This window comes from Copadichromis virginalis, linkage group LG7 (genome assembly GCF_057382275.1).
Source record: "Copadichromis virginalis isolate Kocher_CV1m ecotype Utaka linkage group LG7, C_Virginalis_male_GT1.1, whole genome shotgun sequence".
Lineage (NCBI taxonomy): Eukaryota > Metazoa > Chordata > Actinopteri > Cichliformes > Cichlidae > Copadichromis > Copadichromis virginalis.
Window position 1 is genome coordinate 40,201,854 of NC_140624.1, and position 24,822 is coordinate 40,226,675.

At 39.8% G+C, this 24,822-nt stretch overlaps 1 protein-coding gene across 1 annotated transcript in view; it reads left to right on the forward strand.

The window, feature by feature from the left end:
• The first annotated feature begins 824 nt into the window (after positions 1-824).
• palm2akap2 (PALM2 and AKAP2 fusion) overlaps positions 825-24,822 on the forward strand; it is an 88,695-nt gene continuing 64,697 nt past the window's right edge. The window contains exons 1-3 of the mRNA XM_085463349.1: positions 825-950; positions 4,700-4,751; positions 18,041-18,121. Coding sequence (XP_085319475.1) covers positions 883-950; positions 4,700-4,751; positions 18,041-18,121 — 201 coding nt within the window. The 5' untranslated portion in view covers positions 825-882. The remainder of the gene's footprint in view (positions 951-4,699; positions 4,752-18,040; positions 18,122-24,822) is intronic.

A 24,822-nucleotide genomic window follows, 5' to 3' on the forward strand; every position in this document is an offset into this window, starting at 1 on the left:
TATTAAGGATTTGACCCAAAAGAATATGTGACCAAAAGTTAATCATTAGGTAGCATCAGGTACAGGACAAATCTGATTTAAAAATAATTTTACTGCGTAAAAGAGACACTTTCCAGCAATGTATTTGCTTCACAGTTGTCCTCTGAGACATTCAGTGAGGTGATTTTTGTCTTTTTTTGTTAATTCTTACCAGATGATGTACATAAAGATGACTGAACATTAGTTACTATGAATATTTCAGTAAGACTGAATAAGTAAAACCTGAAGCATAAGTAAATACTAAAACATTTTATCGCTGTGACAAAAGACATGCAAAGCTAAATGAATGCGTCAGCGGTCCTGAATCCCACCAGGCTACAGTATCTGCGACTGTGTGCTTTTTTTATGCAATAACACTATAATAACACATTTATCATTTCTGGTTGATTTTCCCAGAGTATCTTCAGTGTGTAAATATTAAAACTACACACACTCACTCAAGGGACAGCTGCAGTTTTTTTTTTCATCCACATTCTTGTCTTTGAGTAATGCAGTGGCTGTTGTGTCCTTGTGTGTCTGAATGCAAGCTTGTGTGTGTGCGTGTGTGTGTGTTACATGCTTCTGTATTCCCTAAAGAGTTATCCCGGACTGCTGCTGCTGTTTCTCCTTATAAGGATGTCTGCTTGTGGAAGGAGGGATGAAGAAAAAAGGAAAATGAAGAAGAAGGGCACATTTGAGGGAAAAGAAAGAGAAAGTGAACAGATGGAAGGAAGGACAGGTGGGATACGAGTAGGAATGAGAGCACTGGGGGAGGGGGGGTGATAAAGGTAGGGAGGATAAGATGAAGAGAGGGTATTAAAGGAATCGGAAGGAAGAAAAGAAGTTGAAAAACTGTAAGAAAAAATGAGTAAGAACAAAAAAGAGAAAGAGAGCAGGAATGCAGCAAAGGAAAGAAAGAATGAGCAGAAAAGGTAAGACAGGAAGATTAAAAAGGTCTTAGAGGTGTGAAAAGAAGAATATGTGAAACTCAGGTGAACCTAGTGAGTTTTTTAAATGGGTCACAGGTAACAGTGACCCATTTAAAAAAAACCACTGCCTTATCTGTGTGTGTGTGTCTTTCAATGATGTGTTTTTGCAGTTTATCTTAACAAAGATGCTCCACTGATGTTCATCTCCACACCCAGCTCATGGAGCGACACAGTTATCTTCCTTTTTTGATCCTTTTTTTTCACCCTGCGTCTGATCCTCTAATGTAGGCAGCTTCTGTTGATGTTGCTTTGATTTGCACTAAAATAAATGGATCACCAGAGAGGCCAGAAAATGGAACCTGCCAAGTCAGCTTCTTCGATGATAGCGTGATAACCATGTGTAGTCTAAAATTTAGAACTGTGCAGGTTTGGGCTTTTTTGAACATGGGTGACCTGTTATTTCAAAGGAATTGCATCAATTTGCCATTCCCTGTGAACAGTTTGACACTGAATCACCACTGTTTAAACATCTATTTAAGACATCGCAACATGGTGGAAAAATTGTTTTGAAATGAAAGATGCAATCACCTGGACCTCTAGCAAAGTTGAGCTTCTCTGCCAGAACTTATTTATTATCAATATGTCGCTTAGAACAAAAGAAAACATTTTAATCTGCTGAGCTAAAAAGCTGCTGCATTAGCAACATTTAGGTTGAAGGTTTGACCTCCTGAGACTCTGTGTCCTCATATGGAGACATTACATGTTGTCTTCTCAGCACATTTTGCCTCAGTCTTCTCAATAGTGTTTTATACTTTATAGAGCCTGAATGATATGTTATCTTTATGACTAATACAGATATTTGGTGATTTGGTGGATTTTTATATATAAATATTGCCAATATTTGGCCCAAAAGAATATGTGACCAAAAGACCCATGAAAGGCAAGATTACTTAACAATTCTTATGTGTAGTTATTCATTGACTCCTTTAGGCTCTACTTGACTCTACTCAGAGAGATGACTGTTCCTTTTGTGATTTTCCAAACACATATGTTGCCAGCGGGGAAGTTGTGCGCTCTTGTAGACAAACTTTGAGATTTTAACATTCATAACACTGTTGAATGATGCTTCTCCCATCTCTTCTTCACTATTTTCATTTTCATTTATCAGACATTATAAATACCAGTACTGATAGATGCAAATGGAAAATATCAACTGAAAATATCAGTCGTCATCGGTATGTCAGGCAGACTATACACTGCAAAATCTCCAGTGTTAAATTGACACTAGAAAGTGTCTATATGTGTCCACTCTTTTGAGTGTTAAATTAACACTTCTGACAGTGTTATATTTCTAACAGTAAGATAGTCAGTGTTAAAGATTAATAATGACTAACACTGAGCTGTGCTGATTTTCTATCACTGGAAAATAACTAAAAATGCTAGTAATATTTCAGTGTTAGAAAAAACCCCACTGCTAATGTTAGTCATTGTTAATCTTTAACACTGACTATCTTACTGTTAGAAATATAACACTGTCAGAAGTGTTAATTTAACACTCAAAAGAGTGGACACATATAGACACTTTCTAGTGTCAATTTAACACTGGAGATTTTGCAGTGTAATATTTTGTGAAGCAACACTGACCTTATTTTGTTGTGGTATAAAATAAACCACCTTTCTCCATATGAGAAAGCTGTCATTTTTCTGTAAAGCAAATTTACCTTGCCTTTGGGTATAAATAAAGTTACCTTGACCTTGACCTTGATGAGAGCATACTTTTTTAAAGAGACACATTAAACTAATTTCTAAAGCAGTAACAATTTCCTGTTCAAAGAGGAAGTTTAGATCATTTACTAACCAGGTCAAACTAATCACAAATAGATAGTACAAAGTAAAACTGGATCCCAAACCATAGCTTGAGTGTCAGGAGGTTAAATTGCTTACTCTGAAAGACACAAATACAAGTTCAGTTAAATAATAAGATCAATATTTCCATAGCAAATGGAAACAATGTCTGCTTTGGTCATCGGTGGACAGTTTTTGCTGTTGAACTGTGCACCCTGGGGATCAAATATCCCTGGGTGCTGTCCATAAAGGGTGACAACAAGATCACTTTTATCTCCTACTCCACTATTACAAGATAAGACTATTTCAAGTAATAACACATCCATAGATGTCTCCTTTAGTTTCCAGCCTTGTATGCTGAACAGGTTCTGATCACATGACACCAGGGAAATGTTGGCAATGTATGGACGTATAAATTCACTCATGTATACATTAGTTTATCCACGCAGAGGTATAAAAGTCAAAACCAGAATCTTTAAATGGACTCTGAAGTTCATGGGCACTCTTCACTGCAACTGAATTAGTAACAGTGAGTGAGTACATACAAAGCTTAGTCAGTGTTCCTCAGCAAATGTTCCAAGGAATTACAATCATTTTAATTCAGATCTTGACACTATGGAACTCAACTTGACCATATTTCTTAAATGATAAAAGCAAGAAAAAAAAACTGAGGTTTTAAACATATATAACAGAAATATCCGAATCAATATAGGCCCTAATAAAGAACCTTGTGGTACACCATATGTTAAGAGAAGTGGAAGAGAACCTGAGCTTAGAAGTGGACAAAGAAAAGGACTGAGGATATGAGTAAGGATTGTTACTTGTCAGTGGATTAACACACAGTTTTCTGAGCTCAGAGTTTAGACGTAACCAGAGCATCCTGCAAGTGTTCCAAGGAAGCTTTGACTCAAGTCGTGAGTCAAAGGAAATGAAAAACCACAATAACTAAACTGATTAGCTTCTATGGCACCATTGTGCAGATGTTTTTGATAAAATTAGATTGGTCAAAAAGTCAAAAGTAATAAGTAAAATTATTTACAGGTAATCTGAAATAAAAGGCTAGGTTTTAATGCTTTAATCCCCCTAAACAGTGATTTCCTTATCTGTATGTTTATCTCCTGCTCCTAAGAAGTGATCAGTGATTATGGCAGGAGGTATCACTTTGTTGACTGATCTCAATAATAAGACGGCTTACATCCAAGTCACCTTTAGGATAAGGAGAAAGGAAAACTGCTGAAAAAAGGGGGAAAAACAGTCCTATAGTTTTCCTTTTTTTTTCTTGTCTTGTCTATTCTTGAGCGCCTTCGGGGAGTTCATCTTTCAAATTTGACAAATTACTCTTTTCCTTCTGTTTTCCTTACTTCTGCAATTTTGATTTCACTGTTTTTTTTCTCTACCTCATTCCTTTTTCTCCCCCCTTTTTTCTCACACAGCTCGACCTCCATACTGCTAGTTCTCTCTCCCTTTCCTTCACCATCCTTCTCTCAGCTGCTCCTCCCAGCTGTTTAATCACACATGGCTCATGCCTAAAGAAGAGAGGGAGGGAGGGAGGGAGGGGACAAATGGGAGGAGAGACAGAGAGCGCAAAAGAAAGAGTGGGTGATAGACAGAGAGCGAGAGACAGCAAATGCAAGCAGTGGGCTGAGTGTGAGGGCACATGGCCAGTGAGTGAGAGATCTTTGCTTCCTCTCAGCGCAAGCCTCTTCTCCCGTTGTCTCCTCTCTCTGGTTGGATTATTGCCGAGGAAAGACTTCATCTGGATACTCCTCCTCCTCTCCCTGTCTCCCTCTCTCTCCTCTACTTTCCACCTCTCTTCCTACCTCTCACTGAGGGACTGCAGCTCTCCTTCTTCCCCGATCTCACCTCTTGTTCTCCTCTCACCCCCCTTTCCCCTGCTTCCCCCTCAGGATGTCGTGTGAGGAGGCTCAACTCCACAAAGAGAGGCTGCAGGCCTTGGCGGTAAGTCACTCTGTTTAAACAGGTTTTTTTTCTTTGCTCGGCTCTTCTCTCTCTCTCTCTCTCTCTCTCTCTCTCTCTCTCTCTCTCTCTCTCTCTCTCTCTACGTGTCTGTGAGGTCTGCGGTGTCCGTCAGAAATAATGTTTCACCTCAGCGTTATCGCTTTCTTTCATTCACAGTATAAAATTTCACATGGCTGTCTCACACCTCTGGCTTCCAGAAAAGTTTTCCAGTCCTTTCTGCTCTTATAGCCTGCCATTCCCCCTAAGTGTACCATTGCCATTTACTTTTTAGTGTCACTGAAACACATACTCGGGGCAAGAACTGGTATCCACTTTTCTGTCTGTCATTGCTTCCAGCCAAAGTGTACTGAACTTTGACTTATAAAGTTAAATGACATGAAAACAAAGATGGAAAGTCACAGTGATCCAAGGATGAAACCCAAACATGGACTAGAGGTTATCTTATCTAATGTTTAGGAAAATTAATGTCATAAGAATCAAACTTAAAAGAAGTTGGCTTTCATGATCAAACTGAATCTGTACATGTCTGCGCAGATAATCGTTTGCCTACATATTCTGATATGTAGTCATTACTGTTTCCTTATAGTGAAGTTTTAATGAAGAAAAAATAAATTGGGCACTGCTAGTGATCTTTTCTGACAGAAATCTTGCAACAAGGAGATACATATGAATATGCTTAACATGTTGGAAGCCCTGCTGCATGACATCACAGCCTCCTACACCCATTTTAATCAAATAAAACAAAGCGATTTTTGTTGCACTAGTTGTAATGTGCAGTATTCCCCTACTAGCTGTCTGTCTTACAACACTGCTTTGTTTGTCTTGTGGTTCCTGTCAGCTGTCATTGACATCCACATCTCCACAACTTGGAGGAGAATCAGCTTTTTAGTCAGGTTTTGAGGTATACTAGCTTCCCAGTTGTTCGGTAGTCTAGAATAAGTTTTGATAGTTGCCGTTGTGTTTTACCATCAGAAAGGCATCTGTGGAAGCGTTTGGCTCGGGGATGATGGGACTTTAGAGCAACAGTTATACCGAGGCTCACTGCCTGGGACTAAATTTGGCGCCAGCTAGGAACCACAGCATACCACGCACACTTAAGACGCTCAGAGGCACAGGAACACACACACGCATTTATACACAAGTGTATGTGCGGTGGTTGGGGTGGGGGCACAGCAGCAGCAGATGGAGAAACTATTTTGGCCATGTTTAAACATGGCAGCCATACCAGGCAACATGCACTTACACCAATGCAGGACTTTTAGAAAGAGAGTGGAAAGTTCTCAAACAAGCAGAAGCAAAAGACTCTGTTTCTTGCATAATCCTTGAACATTTAAAACTAAAGTGCTGAAAAATCAGTTAATAAATAGCACAAATGAGTTTTGGTTTCTTGAATGAGGCCATGAAAAACTGCAGAATATTCTGACTCTTACTGATACTGTAGTTTAACAGGTAGCACTGGAGATCCCACTGTAAAGCCAAGAGCTTTGACATATAGTAATGGGCAGCCGCTGAATACAATTAAACCACTTGGGCCTCTTTGTCTCATCTAAATGAACATTTGTCTTGTTTCAGCTAAGTGTGTATACACTATATCAAAGACAATAATAGTGCTAATAGCTTTCAGCCCCAACCAGCCACTTAAATAGAGAAGGGCTACTATTACACTAATAGTACTGAGCACTCTGTAAGCCGAAGACTTAGCCAAGCAGCGGAGGTTAAGAGTAAATACAGGAGCTGGACAAAGTTATAAAAACCTCTTCTGACTCATTCGAGTGCAAGTGTTTAGTCATGTGGTAGGAATTTTAGCAAGCATTGTTTGTCTTCCGCAAAGATATAGAGAGGTGATTTCTGTCTGACTGGCTCTCTGGATAAGCATGAATAAACCCTTGCAGAGCAGTATGTCGTGCACACATATATACGCACTCGTCGTCTGCGGTCTGCAGCTGACATGCTAATGATTTCATCAATAATTGATACTCATTGTCATCACCATCAGCGTCCATCCTCATCAATACTTTAGCAGATCTTAAGACAAATGGAAGGCTTCCTCAGAAAATCGGAACAGTCTTTTCTGTGTATGAGCCGTGCACAGTGTCATTTTCATTGCTTTATCACATGGTACTGACTTCAAGTTTGAGGCCACTACCATCCATTTAAACTGCATAAAAAGTCACAATCAGGTAGCAGACATCTGTTATTAAAGAATTAATTTACTGTAGAGATTCATTAATAACGCATGGCGCTAATGGATGTGAAAGATGTCTGAATTCATTAGATGATTCACATCTTCCTTTAGGTATTCTAGGAGCACTTTGGTCTTCTTGGCATGTAAACAGTCAGTTTATTTCCTGTTTAGACAAAGAATTAATGACACTTAACACCAGCAACTGTTGTCTATTATGTGCTGACATCCAAATTAGTGACTTCTAAAGAGAAAATAAACACTGATTGGTTTGTTCTTCAGATAATAATATTGCTTTGAGCATTAATTGATCAGTAAAACAAAGAAACAGCAAAATTACCAGCATTTAATCTAACAGTTAATTAGCTAAGTGGCTCATTTGTCCATCCCACATGCAAACAAAGATTCCCACAGTCTGATAGTGATTAGGGTCTGTCAGCTGCCAGTGGCAAGTGGTTTCCATGGCTACTAATTGGTTAGATTAGGAAACAGTTGTGATGTCATGTTGTTAAATCCAGGCCTCGGTGTATTATTACTATGTAATTATAGTAGTCAGATGGAGCTCAGCCTGGCCAGGGTTCCCCTAAAAGCTGATGTGAGTGTGTGTGCATGTGTGTTTGTGTGTCTTGGTAAACTCATGTGCTTTTACCAGGGCTTGCATGTGGTTTCCAGATCAGCCAGTGAATACCGGGTGCTTCATCATTCTAATTAACTGTTGCCCATGTGGCGTACAAGCCACAAGCATGGAACAGCAAAGCATATGTAAAAGTCTATGAGTCTTTGCCTGCGCTCATTCATGGACCTCTCTGTAGTGTCTGTGATATGTTTACATAGATGACCTCAGCCCTTTGGACTCTTAGCTGCCCCCCCCTTCCAACGCACACACACAAACTCAAATGCACACAAGCCCACAAATTTTTCGGGGCCAAGTCAGAGGGAAATTAAGAAGTGGTACACGAGGATTGAGATGATGGGAATGTGCATTTTCGGGAAAGACAGCAAGCAAAGCATTGACATCAGCTTGAACCAGAAGCAACACAGAGATAGTTACAGGACAAGCATTTTGGATTTTTCATTTAAAAAGATAACCTTTGGATCTTTTGCTGCCTCTTTAGTATGGTTCACAGCACTGCAAGCCTGATGTTCCATTATGATCTATAATACTTCGTGGGTTCAACCAGAAATTGATCTTGTCCAAGATCTGTAAAGTGGCTGATTTTCTCTTAGTTATCTCTAAAAGAGAAAAGTATGCCTGGGGTAGGGTGAAGTTGAAGGGGATGCTATAGCTAGAGCTTGGCATTAAGATTTGTGACTACGGCTTGCAGTGGAGGGCTGGGGTAATGGGTTGAGTTAAGTGGGGGGCTGGGCCGCCTGCAGGCATTTGTTGTTTCAGTTTGTGCATTTCACTTACCTCCAAACTGGCAAATTCTCACTGAAACATGTTGTTTTTCTATTTAACTTTAGGCTTAGCTTTCATTTGTGACTTTCTTTTGTCTTCTTTTTTCACAATATTTATGAAAACTATTATTACCTCAGTGGAAACTGTTTGTTCCTGGGTCAATCATTGGCTAACACCAAAAGACATTTCTTACTAAACCACACATGTCCCTTCAGTGGTTTTCACAGGCTTAAGTACCATTTTAGAGGCATATCTTTAGTTTTGCTGACATGGAAGAGACAGAAATGGTCAAACTAATTAATAATATATCATATATGTTAAGTCTGTTTTCCCACAGAAAATTGCCCAATATTTTCCCTGAATTTATGCCAAAGGTCTCCAATGAGCCAACTGGATCCTGGAGAACTGATAGGTGGTTAGAGTAGGTCTGGATTGTGAGCTTTGGTAACTTATGGGGGTGGGGGGTGTTCCTGGGGGAAATTCATATTGGAAAGGAAGAGGAGGCGTGGTTTGTTGAGCGGCAGGAGGTCTGGGGCACGGCAGGCGTTACATGCCGTCTAAAATTAGCAGCAGCTGCCTTGGGCCAACAGGACATTTTGGTATGCCTCTATCTGTGTGTGTGTGTGTGTGTGTGTGTGTGTGTGTGTGTGTGTGTGTGTGTGTGTGTGTGTGTGTGTGTGTGTGTGTGTGTGTGCGTGCGTGCGTGTGTCTGTTTCAATGAGCGGGGTTGGAGTTCACAGAGACTTGAGACATGAGAGGATGGGATTCAGCTGCAGTGAGCTCTGCCGGGTTTGAAATAATCCACATTGCATTTGGGCTTAGCTGAATAGTAAACAATCTAGAGTGACCGGGCAGAGAAATACCGCAGAAGTATGGAGGACCAAAGATGTCAAAATCATAACTGTATTACAGATGTGTCGCACCTACAGGAGCTCCTCGACCATGGAAATCCATGCCATGAAGTCCCCGACACAGTTTTTGTATTGATATTAATACCGAAGGAGGAAAAGAACTCTTTATGTGTGGTAGCGGAGTATGGGTGACTTCTATGCACCTCAGCGCATAGCAACCTCAGCATTTCACAGTCGATGACGGAGGGAAGAAATGTCACAAACTTCTCGTAATTGTGGCATCCTATTAGAGCAACATGCTCCAATTTAGTGAGCTCTATAGAAGGGAGCTCACTTTGCGATTCAGTGTTTATAAATGTATTCATTTTTTATGTTTTTCTTTTGTTTTTTTACTTTGTACCTTTGTGCTTTGTAGTGTATTATATGCTACTGTGAATATTTCCCTGTTAATTTCCACAGATTCATTTATTTCAGCATTTCCTTTTTGCATTTCTCAGTTAATTAAAACACAAATGTAAATATATGTAAAAAAATAAATAAAAAAAATAACTTTCACTTTTAATAATATTTTATGGATTTATTTCGTTCGTTCATCAGTTAATGTGCCACTTTCGGTCCTCCATATAAAGAACAGTCAGCCTGTCATTTTAGCAACTATACCTAATGACAGTTTCATAGGTCTCAAAATAAATGCATTGTGGTTTACTATAAGCAGCAGCATTGCTTGATACTCATGTAAAAGCTGTCTGGAGAAATTTAAAAAACTGAAACTCTGCTGTGTTTATGTATATTTACATCATGTGATTTTAAAGGTAGGGATACTTGGATCACCTCAGAGGAGGACATGATGAATGACGTCAACACCTGCTGCCATCGCATGACAACGGCATGCAGGATGTTTAAGCAATGTGCTAATTTAGCATTTTTTGTGCACAAGCACTAGCTAAGACCTTGCCAAGTGAGCATTATGTTAACTCTAGGCATAATAACAAATTAGAAATGTCTGAATTGTAGTTATTCAGTTCATGTAGCCACCACCTTGATTAGTGAAAGGTATACTTTCAAACTATAGACTTTCAACTATTTTCTGCAACACTTGCTAACCCTGACCCACGACAGCTCTTACCAAAATAGTCTTTGATTAACTGTGGCTGATTTTGTTTCTTAACTAATCTATAAATTGTTTCAATGCTAAATTTATGCATGCACACTTTAGGTTTTAGCTGATGGCTTATAGAATTGTGCAGAGATCTTTTTAGCTGGTATCGGTGCAGAATCAAACCCATGACATTTGAACCACAGGTCCATTTCAGTCTCTGTTCTCTAAGCTGTCAGGTATGCCTGCGTGCAGAATGGAAGATGATCTTCACAGTGAGATTTCTGTGCTGGGTGTGTTGGCATGTACAGAATGTGACCTATCTGATCTGTAGCCCACTTCAGTTCACTAAGTCAACATCAGCAGAACTTTAATACTTGGAGTTACATCACTGTTTAATCACATTATAATTATACCCTCCTGAGCTAATCATCGATGTGTGAGATGTGCACCACTAGTGTGGAATGTTGTTTATAAACCAAGCAATTTGCTTTCAAGCCCACGTCTGTCTTGGGAATTGTTAATCAAACTGTCCAACAGAACAGATAAGTAAATTGGGTCAACATACAGCACAGCTTTTTTTGTTTTGCATTATAGTTTGTTATGGTACATGGCAGAGTTGTGATTGATGATTCTCAAAAGTCTCATACCAACTTTTCCAGTTGACACACAGTTTCACACAGCAGCTACAGGGAGGCACACAGCCCCTCCCCTCACTAGCAGCTGAACAGTGGTTGACCTTCACAACACTGAAATACCCTCCATGAGGAATTTAGAGAGGTCACTGAAGCTCCTATTTTACCAGCATAGATGTATTAAACTGTTATAAAGAATTTTAACCTGGCCAGTGTACCTAGTCTTTCAATCAGCAATCAATCACATTCATTTTTTGTTAAGTTATCATGTCATATTTAATTTTATATTGATTTTGTACTTCTCCCCACTGAAATCCAGACTTCTGTCTGTTATTGATGACACACAAAACCTTTTAATTAATTTAATGTATTCCACCTTTTATTTAAACGTTGGACTCAGAGTGAAAACAGTGTGCTGCATATAGTAATTGAAAAATTTGGGCTTTGTGGAGAAAAGACAGAAGATGTAGGCACACCTATAGTCACATGTTAGTACTGAAGGTTATTCCCCTTAATGAAGTAGCCTGGAAATGAGTCTGCCCCATATCACTTCTAGTTATAGGCTAGCGGTCTCCAACCTTTTTTGCGCCACGGACCGGTTTAATGTCAGAAAATATTTTCACGAACAGGCCTTTAAGGTGTTGCGGATAAATACAACAAAATAAAATGATATGACCAAGACAAAAATTTTGTAAATATAATAAATGTGAATTCACTGTGTAATTGTGTAACTTTGTTACCAGCATCCTCCTGAAACGAGCCAACAACATTGAGAGTAACATCCTCCTCTCTGACCCTTAATGCTCTCTGGTCGCTATGGTAACGCATAAACATTTCTTTCAAAATAAAACACACAACTACAACACAGGAAACTGAGTTAATGATAAAAACTCTGAAAACAATACATTTCACACCCGAGCCTCAACTCTCGCGGCTCAGTACCAAACAACTCACGGACCGGTATCAGTCCGTGGCCCGGGGGTTGGGGACCGCTGCTATCCGGTTGTTCAGTGATGACGCGACCAATCCTACTTCCGGGTCTAAAGTAGTCTGCGTTTAATATGGCTTTTGTGTTGTTAACATGTTTAATGTTATGTATTTTCTTCTATTTTATCTCAGAAAGCTCCTAAAACAGTCAGTGATCACTGTTGACCTCCCTCGGCTTTTATTACCACTAATCATTTATTTAAGCTCAGTTTTTAAAACCTTAGGATGTAACTACAACCCAGCCCATGCAGCAGTATATGAATGACTAACCTCGTATTGTGGATGGATTATCTCAGTTGTTCTCCTGGCTGAAGTTTGGTCCTTTTACAGCATCCTGCCATGCGATTACATTTGTTTCTGACCACCGAGAACACTCACGTTAACTTTTATCGAGTGGAAAAAAAGTTAGCTTGTTTATATTATGCTAACATAGCTGTGTCGCTAGCGGTCACGTAGCACATCATTATATACCAGCTAGCCCAACTTCAGTAACCCTACAAACGTCACTGCTGTTTAGTTTTCTGTCTTCATTTATGCTGGAAGTGATAGCAGAGCTGTACGTTTTAATTTGTTTCCAAAACCCCGCAGTCAGGACATGCTATATTGTATTTAGATAGAAGCTAGCGAGCTAACTCCCTGCTAACTTCTAACTCCGTTAAATGTCATAAATTCCGTTTTCATGGATGCCTGGATGTTAAACTCAATTGTTACACCTGGTAGAGCAGAACGCTGATCATTTTATTAAAGATGAAAGACTTTAGACAGTTTTTCAACTCTCAGTAATGCCACAGTGATCGTTTGATATATGGAGCTGCAGCGGAGTTTAGACCCAGACACGGCTAGTGACGTCAGACTGAACAATCAGATTGGCTCCAGCCCCACCCCTGAATCATTTAAGACAAAATGTGTGCATTTTAAATAGTGGTATAAAATGTGTTATTCATGCTCCCAGTGCTGACTACTATTGCGCACACACAGACTCTACTTGGGTAGTAAAGTGTATGAGTAGATGAATATTCACTTAAAATCTAGTAAGTTAAATTCTGGTGTGATCGCAGATTGTGACTGTGATGGGTGTGATTGCTGTTCATCTGTGTGTAAGGATCGTGTAATTTGTCAATTACTTCCTGTCCCTCACAGGAAACTCCTATCAAACATTAAGTTTGGTAGGATGTCGACTACTATGCCTATTAAGTTCTTTTTTTTTTTCTCCTATCAACTGAACAGGAAAAAAGAGTAAGAGTTCACTGAGCTGAGCTTAAATTTACAGGAAATGTAACCAGACAACTGACATTTGACTTCATCTTCACTGCCGAAATTTTAGCTCTTTAGGATGAAAATTCGATCAAGAGCACTTGGTTGTCTTGTGAGGTTAAACACACCAGCAAAACTGTGACAAATTAAAGTAAACTGTACACTGGAGATTAATCATTTAAGTTATTGAACACAAATGTCTTCACCCTTTAGACTGTGACAAAAAAGATATACGCTCTGCATACAAGCTGCCCTGTAAGCCAAATAGGGCCAAACACTGTGAGTCAGAGTGTGGGAAGTCATGAGTGTGTCACCAAGAATGTCAACATATTTTTCTGAAGAGGAGGATGTGACCACTCGGAGAGAGTACAGTGAACAGAGCGGGGCTCGGGGTCATTATTCCTGCCTGTTCAACTCCACAAGGGAAAAAACTTATTTCACTTTTTATTAAGCCCTCATATTCTATTGAAGACATTCTTTTACTGTTACAGTTCAGACTCATACAGACTTATCTATTCAAAATTAGTAAATGTTATTCCACCAAATTTGGTAATTCGAGTGCCATTTTTAACATTACACAAAAGCAATTACTTCATTGTCAAGAAAACTCTGCAGGTCTCTCAAAAATGTTCTCTATTTAGCAACCAACCACTATTTTAAAGTATTATATTCAGTAGCCAGTTCTACAGTTTACATGACAGCAGAGCTTTTCTGTGGACAGGGATGCTCTATACATTTTATTTCTGGGATATGATGATGAAAACCAAATGGCACCCAAACCATCTTTGATCTGGCGATGTCAACCATCATCTGTGCTTATGCATTCCTATATAGTAAATGATTGTCAGACGTACAAAGCACACACACTGACTGAGTGCTGTTTATTTAGAGAGTATATTAGTGTGGGCTTTTCTCTGTCTACGTATTCAAGCCTGTGAGTCTATTTGCTTTTGTGTCTTTCATGTGGGCGTGTATTTGCCTGCGTGCGTGTTTTGCCCATTCCCTGACCACATGTCCTCGACAGTCCCTGACATCTGGTGACCATACCTCTGCTTACGCTCTCTGACTGTACTTCGCCAACCATGGGAACCATGCCGCTGTGTAGGCTGCTCCTGTATGTGTGTGTCTGTGTGTGCGACAGAGGGAGAGAAATGACTTCAGACTTGGTGTATATCTTTTCACAGCCTGTGTGCAGTTTAATAATATGTTCTGATAGTCTGCTATAGTCATATAGCAGTTTTGCACCTTTCTTTTCAGGGGTTTCTTGTTTTTCTTTGTTTCTGAAAAGAGCAGGTCCAAATGTAGCTTTTATGTGCTCCATCTTGGGTCCATTTGGTAATTTCCTGGCACCAAATGAACATGTTCGCACCACATTTGGAAAAGAGGCACACCTGAGGTTGTGGGTTTGCTGAATAGTCAGTGCAGGGTAATTTTGGTGCGCACTTTGGCACAAAATTGCATTTGCTCCTGCTCAAACTACTTCTTATCCTATCACAAACACAGACGCCGGGTTTTAATAGCTTTAGTTGGCAGGCACATACACAGAGACATCCAGACTCACTCAAGTGTGGTCTACTTTCCATTTCTTAGACATTATTTTCATCTGCTAAATATTACCAAGGAAAATTTGTTATATAATACCACTGAGTTCAGTTGAATGTTGCTATAAATGTTGTGATAAGTGAGCATCCTTCAGATGCGCTCTCCTCTCAAAAACAATCCCACATGTCATTAGTTCAAGCTGTTATTATAGCCTCTAATTATGTTTTATAGCATAAATTAACCCGTGAATAATTGCATTTAAAATTTGCACCAGTATGAGCAACCAAGTAATTGAGCTAACTCTCATTTTGCAAAATTACATATTGTTGCACAAAGTATGAACTTTTCCTAATTCTAACCAGTGTGGTTGACTACACCAAAAAGCAAATGAAAATAAAAAGTCAAAGGTTTGTGTGCTTATAACTAGAGCAGACTTCTTCTTCTTTCTTTTTTTCTTTTTTTTTGGGCACACTCTGAAAACATTCCTTGATAACATCTCAAAAACAGATGTCTGATAAATTATGTAGAAGACTTGGTGATACCCCTTCAAGGATCAAGGTGGTTTGTGCGCTTTAGTCTACCCATGAGTGTAGCTTTGTTGTCAGAGGCAACTGGCACCTGGTAGGGTCTCACAAGGCAAGGGACTTCTAGGGAAAAATGGATACAAGGGTCAAATCTCTTAGCTGACTCAGGACGCCAGGTCTTCATTCACGGGGCTCAGCCCAAATGAGACACATATGATTGGATTGGATAGGCCACTAAAGGGACTTTGGTGTTTGTTAAAGTGCTTATAAGGCCTGGAAGGTAATCTTGCTGTTGGGGAATGTTTTCTGGCTGTCATTTGCACTGACAGAGTCCAGAAGACGGAATCTTCTTTGAGTCTCTGGTGGTGTGCTTTACGGTGGCCCTCTCGGGAACAGCATGCCTGGTCGCAGTGGAGTTTTGTTACTAGATTTCTGTGGTGATTACAGTAACAAACACCATGTTCAAGTGTAAAGGTGTTCATAAGTACACCTGGCAGCATGCTGGAGATCCATGATCGATGATTAGAAACTTTATCAGATCTGCAAAAAGGCCAGTCAGCTGTCAGCTGGTCAATACCTGTTGGTGAGTCGGATCAGGTGGCAGGGAGGCCTCTGCGCTTAAACTTTATGTTTAGGCAGCCCTCAGTAACACGTTGTGCTCAAACAAAGAGGTGCATGTAGAATCTGCCAGTAACAGTTTTATATTACTCCCTGGCATGATTTACCAGGACAATTTTATTTGAGTATTTCTGTTTGGAAAATTTGTGCTTGTGCCCAAAGTGTTTGTGTGCCCTGTACAGGAAAAATAAAGCCCGGGATCTCATTTCCACCCACATTAGAAACTCTTAGGCAGAGAAAATGCTGGAGAGGTGCTGATTTTGATGCAGAGCAGTCACAGGGTCTTTAAAGTAACAGAATTGTATTTTTTTACATGCTGAAACATCACAAGCAACAGCAACAAGTCCCCCAACCTTTTCATTTACCTATCTTGTTTCTATATTGACTCTTTTATTTCTGTTTTCACCTGTTTCCTGATAACATCTATTGAATTCTCCTCTGCTCTATTTTTATTCCATTGTATTCAGCTCCGTATTCCCTTCTCCTCTTTTTTCTATTCTGCATCAGTCTTCACTTACTTTGTCTGAGAAATGGTCCAAGGTTCATTCATATTTGGGGGGTTTCCCCTTATGGCTATATTTAGTCAACAGGAAACGTCCCAGAAATCCTCAGTCTACTCCCACAGAGTAGTGAGTGGGAGAGATGAAGCCACATACACATCCACATTGTCTCATGCTCGTCATCCCCAAGCAGGCTTATACTGGGACCTGCTTTGTTTGTACATTTCCATGCATTTATGTGCATGCTTTAATCGTTCTAGTTTTTTGTGTGTATTTTCTTTGTTTTCAGCTTAAAACCTTCCACTCACCATGCACCCACCTCCTCTCCCACCCATTATTTATCCTTTATCTCCACATAAAGGAATGTTCTTCCCACCCCAAGTTCATTGACAGTGCCACGTGGAGTAATCAAGGCCAAATCTCTGCTCTTTATATGGCTTGTGAGCACTAACCCTTCTCAAACCTCAATAAGCTTTCACCTTCAACCTCTCTAATACTTTCCTTCCTTCCTGTGTATGCCCCTTGGACCATATTTCTACCCATGTCTTCATAAGGAGACATTTAATTGCACATATGTACAGTATGCGGACAGCGTACAGTGTAGTGGAATTTTTTTTTTCAGAAAAAACAATTACTATGAATAAAATCTGGCTTTACTGGAGCATCCGTGACAGAACTCGACCAGTAAACTCTACCACACCTTATCATTATTAAACTGAGATCGACAGTGTATCGCATTTCAGTCTCTGCACACTTCTAAACTGAATTTGTTTAAACCTTAATCTCTCCATTAAACTTGTCCCAAAGGGATCTTTGTCTTGCAGATTGAAATGCACCATTAAAATGTAAACACATTCAATCAATAAAACAATTGTATTCTTATGCCTAGGCGCTGCTGAAAGCTGTCTCTGAAGGCATTATGTTTTCCAGTTGTTCATCCATTTATCCCTCAGATCTCACATCTCACAAGACTACTTGTGGGAATTTTGGAAACTTGGCACGAACATTGCCTCGAAGTCCAAGATGAATTTTGAATTTTGTGGCCAAAAGGTCAAAATTTCACAATAGATGTTTTAGGACATAAGTCAAAAATTCAGACACAATCCATCCATCTTCTTGATCAGTTATCCAATTCAGGGTCATGAGGGGGATGGAGTCTATCTCAGCCGTTATAGGGTTTAAGGACAGGTTGCCAGTCTATCACAGGACTAACACATAGAGGCAGACAATTAAATGTATAGATTTCTGTAAAATGTATAAAAGGACAGTATCAGAAATGAGTATATCAGAGGGACAGCTCAGGTTGAGTTTGGAGGCAAAGTTAGAGAGGTAAGGCAGAGATGGTTTGGACATGTGGCAAGGAGAGAGAATGGATATACTGGACAAAGGATTTTGAATATGGAGTTGCCGGGCAGGAGTAAAAGAGGAAGACCACAAAAGAAGATGTAGTGAATGAGGACAAGCAGAGGGTTGGTGTGGCATAGGAAGAGGTTAGAGATAGGAGATGGAGGAAGATGATCTACTGTGGAAAAGCAGCTAAAAGAGGAAGTCAAGCATCAGCTCTACTGTGACATCATTACTTTTATTCTTTTCAGGCAATATTAAATGCTACAAACTCAAGACTCAACTTTACAACAGTAACACTTTGATTTTTAACTCTTACATTTCTTTGTCTCACAGGAGAAACGGAAGCGGCAAACTGAAATTGATGATAAAAGAAGCCAGCTTGATGACCTGCTGCTGCAGCTCCAACATGTCAAGGTATGTTGTGTATTTATGATACATATGTTGGGTACATATGATACATATGTATAAGTATTATTTACAGTTCAAGTAATGATTATGCCCTGTTGTTTTTATATTAGAGCAATAAAACGTCATCGCCTGTCTAGGTGCACATGTGCAAAGAAATATCACCCTGAACATGCTCAGTAGCTGTTTATCCATCTTTGCATAATTCAGTTATAACACTTATGGTACCACTGTAAGGGCTAAGTTTGAAAATTATATATTTATTAACATTTTTAAAGACAACAGACAGAGAAATACCAACATTCACTCAGTCCTGGATTGTGATGTACTTACAGACTTTTCTGCTTACTCGTGTTACACAGAGCTATTCATTACTTGAATGCACTGCGTACAGCTGAGCTAAAACAGTGTGAGCATGTGAGAGATACATTTTTGACTAAGGTACTGGTTGATTAAAATTAGGTCAGCGTAAAGGTGAAGGGAAGGTGAAGAGTGCAGATTAGGGTTAGTAGTTCACAGGGGAAAGACGTGAGTCATGATGCTCTTATGAGTTATTGCTCTATCCTCTTTCTTCATCTAGATATAACCTCAACCCTTGAGAGATAGATCGATTTGACAGCTTCCTTAACTGTTTTGTCTCATTTCAGCATGCTGCTTTTCTGCATGCAAGTGTGTTTAATTACTCATGAGCATGTGCGAGTGTGTTTGTCAGTTTTTGGCTGAGATGTTAGTGATTCCACCTCAGTATCTCCTGGTGTGCAGGCCTATTAGAACAAGAGTTTCCCTTGGCTAAGCAGGCCCTGGCATGGCTGTTTTCTTCTTTACAGAAAAACACTCAAATCCAAACACACAAATATATCCCCTCATAGTTAATGCCAGCCACTACCGGTAAGCCAAGATTTTTGTTTCAAGTAAACACAGATTTGATGTCCAAATGAAGGACAGAAGACACAAGCTCCTGACACATTATGAGTTTATAAAATGAGCAGCTTCCAGGCATCTGTAATTTATGCGGACTTCTTCTTTCAGCTACTAAAGAATTATTTGACCTTGTACACAAAACTCACCCAACCAAACCACTGTCAGGTGGAGACACAACAGACTGAGGCATCCCATAATTTTCGAGCTTTGACACACGATGTGACGCTGTTTAAACTATATGTCACTGGACTTTTATTTAAGTGTCGTCACTGTGTTTATAAAATGTGTGCATGAGCAACACAAGTCAAATATGGTGCTGCTCTGGTGATGTATAATTGGTTTAACTTCAAAAGACAATATTAGGAAAATCCCACAGCCGTAGCTGCTGCAGAGTTGCAGGGTGGTTAAGAGAATAGCTGCGGGTACTCATTAAACTACATAAATATCTATGGGAACCAGTTTTAATATTTGCAATAAAAATGCATTCCATTTGCTAACTAGAGCCATTAAACACACTTGGCATGAATGAATCCTTTATCAAATAAGTCTGATTCCACATACTAGTGTTTTCCACCATTTAACACCCAGTTATGGGAACATGGGCAAAACAAAAACATTGATTCAAGACATGTGCACTTTCATTAAAGCATGCAGTGCAGTTCAGCCACTAATTAGGGTTTACAGTAACTCGTATATTTGGTTTTGAGCCCTCTGAAGAGTCGAGTTTTCCAGTTAGGGCTCATCTGCAAAAGGGTGTTTTTCATTCTAAGCATATGCATATTTTAAACGTAACATTTTTGAGTGTGTGTGTGTTTGCTTTGAAAGTGCTGATGAATCAGTGCTTCTTTCTAATGTCTGTTTTCTTATTTGACCCGATCTGGGTTATTCTTCACTGAAAGTAATAATCATAACAAATTACACATGACACAAAGTGCTGACATTGCAGACTACTGCGATGACTGCTATTTAGACTAATAGCCACTGTTGTTTTATCAGTGCTGCACTGATGTGCTACAGTGCTACGCTTACCAACTTTTCAGTGGCACTTCAGCTAAGTTTGAATTAGGCTTCTTGCAAATGACAAAACTTTGAAAACATCCATGTTGATGCCACCTACTGGTTTCTGCACTTCTGCTTTGAAGCCTCAGATTCTGGCATCCATCCTTGTTTTGTGAATTCTGAAAATTAAGGAAAGAAATCCCTGTTCAGCTGCGATGAAAGCTTGGTTTACATTTCTAACAGTCAAACTTAATCACGGATGGAGTTGGACTCCACCAAAGGGTCTTTTGTCCCTAATTCTGCTTATAATTTGTATGGACAGAATTTCTAGGCAGAGCTAAGTGTTGAAGGGTGTTCTCAGATGGTCTCGGGAGCTCGACTCTGCTTTTTGCTGATGATGTGATTTTGTTGGCGTTATCGAGCAATGACCTCCAGCTTATATTGGAGTACGGTAGTTTGCAGCCAAGAGTCGAGCTACTTGGATTAAAGTTGGTACCAAGTCTGAAGTTCTCAGCCAAGAAAAGGTAAAGTGGCCACTCAAGTTTCCATCCAAAGTGGCGGCATTTAAGTGTCTTAAACGTGTTCACAGGTGAGTGGTCAGTGTAGTGGGACACTGACAGGGTGATTGATGTGGCATCTGCAGTGATGTAGACAAGTTTGTTAAGGTGAAGAGAGAGCTGAGCAGGAAAGTGAAGTTGTAAATTCCTTGGTCAATCTATTTTTCCACCATTCTCAATCTTCATGACCTGTGGGTATTGACTATAGAAATTTTGGTTACAGGCAGCATAAATGAGCTTCCTCCAAAGGACACCTGGGCTCTACCTTAGAGATTAGGGGAGAAGCTCCTTCATCTGAGGTGATTCAGGCATCTGTCCCTTCAGTGCCACCTAGGTGAAGTGTCTCGTCTGGCTTGGAAACACCTTGGCCTCCTCTGCTGCCCCTAATAAGCAATTGATAATGCATGGATGGATGGCCATTGCCATGTTATGTATAATGCTATATTATTTGTTTAACAAGAACAGATGTGGTGCATAAATCGGTTAATTCGTGTCATTGTAAATGCTCCAAAAGACACTAAAACAATAAGCATAACTTCAAGTGAATGGCTTGATTGTGCATTTTACCTTACAAGTCTTATGGATGAACTCACATTTGGAGCCAGCCTTAAAGGGTTGTGATAAGTTTGGATTCATTCAAAAGTCATCACAACTCTACTATCCTTCTCATGCTCCCTAAAGATACATGAAAAACCAAGAGAGGTCAGAATGGATCTTAATCTGAATATGTTTGCTCTATCTGCAGAATCCAGCCCCCACTGATCTTTAATGATCTGTGTACTTTTCTTTCATACAACACCAGTAGGCCTGAACTCCAGATGTAATCAGCATCTGGTCACACAGTTCCATTTAATGGCCATTACCTCTAAGTGCCACGCTGCCAGGCAGCATGAAGCAGGCTTTGTTGAGCGCTCTCTGGAGACCCAGTGGCTTGGGAGAGGAAACGGGAACTAGAGCCCAGAGATTTGATAAGGACCTCTGGGCTGCATGATTCAAGCTTCTCAATGGAGGCGATGATGTGAGTCTGGAACTTTGTAAACATCGGCATGACTTCAGAGCAAAGTTTAACCTTGGCCATGAATTCTCTTTTTGAAGCAGTGTCTCCATCTGGGCGTTACATATTTTGATAAATTGGTTATTTCACTTTCTGATGACAAGCACAGACATTCATAACAGCCTGAAACCCTCCCTTTAATAGCCGAGTTCAGAGTGGTTGTGTGTCACAGCTCAACAGGAAATGGAAAGTCTGTTAAACAGCATGAGAGAGAAGCAAAGAGCCGTCTGGTTCTCAGGGGAAACAAGTTATTCACCAATGCTTTTTGATAGCTGAAATGCTACGGAAAGCTGTTATATATATATATTATGGTATTGATAAAACTCCACAGTGTTGGTAAGAGGTCAGGCACAAATATAGCCAACAATGCATCTCTGAATAAGTGATGGCTTCTAAATCATATAGAGAATACCGCTGTGATCTCGATGTGGAATTTGCTTAATGAACTTGAAACTAGCTGTTTACTTTAGAAGTTCACTAATGTTTGTGATGGAAAACTGCAGTGCAAGAAAATCAAACATGGATGGGAAAATTTTGCAGAACATAGTTTTTAAATTGTTCGGTTTAACTGATAACCAGGTTGTGCAACTGCCTTTCAAAATATTTCTGTCATACACTCACCAGACACAGTGCAACTTGCTAGCACCTCATGAACCACTTTTCCCCCTTCAGAACTCTTTATTGCACACATTTAACAAGGTGCTGGAAACACTGAGATTGAGATCTGGTGACTGTGGAGGCTATTTGAGTACAGTGAACTCATTGTCATGTTCAAGAAACCTGTTTTAGATGATTTGAGCTTTGCAGCATGCTATACACTGTTGTCATAAAGGGATGGATGAAGTCAGCAGCAACACTCAGGTATGCTATGGTGTTTAAAAGATGCTCAGTTGGTACTAAAGTTACATTTAGTTCAATTGAATTGTTTTATATGGCGCAAAATAACAACAAAGGCTGATTCAAGGTGCTTAGAGCCAAAAGTGTGCTAATAAAAACACCTCCACACAGCAGCCTGAATTGTTGATACAAGGCAGGATGGATCCATTATTTCATGACCTCACCACCTGCATGATGCAGCCAAGATCATGAGACCAGGCAACATTTTTCCAATCGTCTGTTGTTCAATTTTAGTGAGCCCATGAAATTGTAGCCTGTTCTGAGCTGAAAGACGGTGCACACGGTGCAGCCTTCTGCTGTCCATCCCCTTCAAAATTCTGCATGCTGTGCTTTCAGAGATGCTCTGCATCAACCCGTTGCCTGCATATACAATTTGGCCGTTATCATTTGACATTTGCCATCGACGAGGCTTTTTTTCTTTATTGGACCATGTTCTATAAACCCAGAGATCTTTGTGTGGGAAAATTCCAACAGATCAGCACTTTCTGAAATACTCAGGCCAGCCTGTATGGCTCCAACAAACATGTCACTTTCAAAGTCACTTAAATCACCTTTTCCCCATTCTGATGCTCAGTTTGAAATGCTGCAGGTCATTGTGACCATGATTATACATGCTTACATGCACTGACTTGCCACCATGTGAGTTTCTAAATATTTAATTAGGTGTGTGTGTGTGTGTGTGTGTGTGTGTGTGTGTGTGTGTGTGTGTGTGTGTGTGTGCGCGTGCGCGCGGTGGGGGGAGTCACACGGGTAATTTTCAGCTCTATGACCTCCAGCCAAGGAACAGTTTGACAGTAAACAGCTAAAAGGTGAATCGGTGTTCCAGCTCCGCTCTGTTGTGGTAACAAAGCAAAGCTCCAGACAGAAACGGAGACATTAATGGCGTAAACAGAGCTCTGGCATTATCTATAAAACATTAAAGAAATCCAGAGCCTGTGTGATGAGAAGATTGGCACCCTGGTTGATTTTCTGTGTTTAATACTGCAAGAACCAGACAAACAAACCTGGGGTTTAATGTGGGGCTTAATCTATATTGTTTATCCATGAAATGTAAACAGGGGGCTACAGGGACCACATGCAGCATATGGAATTTTTGTGTGCCCAGATATGTCTCTGGGACAAATCTGGAGACAGAAATCGAGACGCAATAAAATACCATAAAACACAGAACAACGTTGTTGGTTTTGTTATTATAAGGCATAGCGAAACAAGAATTGTTTCTTTAGCTTATTAGTATCTTACAAATCATTTAAACAGAAAGAGAGAGACAGTAGAAAATCTGCTTCATATTTTATCCCTGTTTAGTCTAATTTGAGAAATGTTTGTGCACCAAAATACCATCTGTCTCTTCACACAGCAGTAAAATGATCAAAGGAAAATTTTTCACTAAACTGCTTGTTTAGTAAAACTTAATAGAAAAGCACCATGCTCACAGTGAATGTACTTAAATTTCTTTCCCTTTTTGGAAAAAATAAATTTGTTATAGTTCACAGAAAAAAACACCCTTAGTTGAAGAAAACAACCTTGACTGTACATGATGATATTTAGCCGACAAAGCGCTTTTTATAACGTTCCTAACAAAATAACGTTGTTTACATCACGGAGAATGGTTGCTGTAGCTCTCTCGGGCTTGTGGGATTCGCCTTTAACAAAGAGTAGTTTCCTACGAGTAGCAGCTGAGTTCAGAGTTCCTGTGTTACATAAAAACTCCTACATGTTTGGTTATTTGTTCTAGCTGTGCTCGGCAGTGATTAGAGGAATCTAGCCCCCGTAACGGTGCTCCGGTGGCAGTTAACAGCATGTTTAACAAAAACACACTATCACAAAGATGCTGATGTAGTGTTTGATGTAGTCTGCTGATCTCCACAATCTGAACAGGTCGACAACCTTTTCTGCTCTAAACATTCTCATTTGGTCATTTGAGAAGACTCTATGCACCATTAGACCAACTGTATCCAAATAGTAAAGCAGGAGTGTACCATAAAGGCCTTATCAGTTAACAGGCTTCCAATGTGGCTGCCATTTATTAGAGCTAACAGTTACTCACTGGATTGATTTTACAGACAAATAATCACAACCTTTTTGTCAATTATTAATTGATCATTGCCTGGTCAAATAAAGCACTCTGGCATGCTTTATTACATTTTATTTATTACATTTCTTTCTTGTCAGTTCTAGAGTCTAGTGAAAAAAATGCATCTGTGCTTCTAGTTTTTAAACCTTTGCATCTCTATTTCCCACCAACCTCAGTTTATATGCTAAGCCAACCAGCTGTGGAGTCA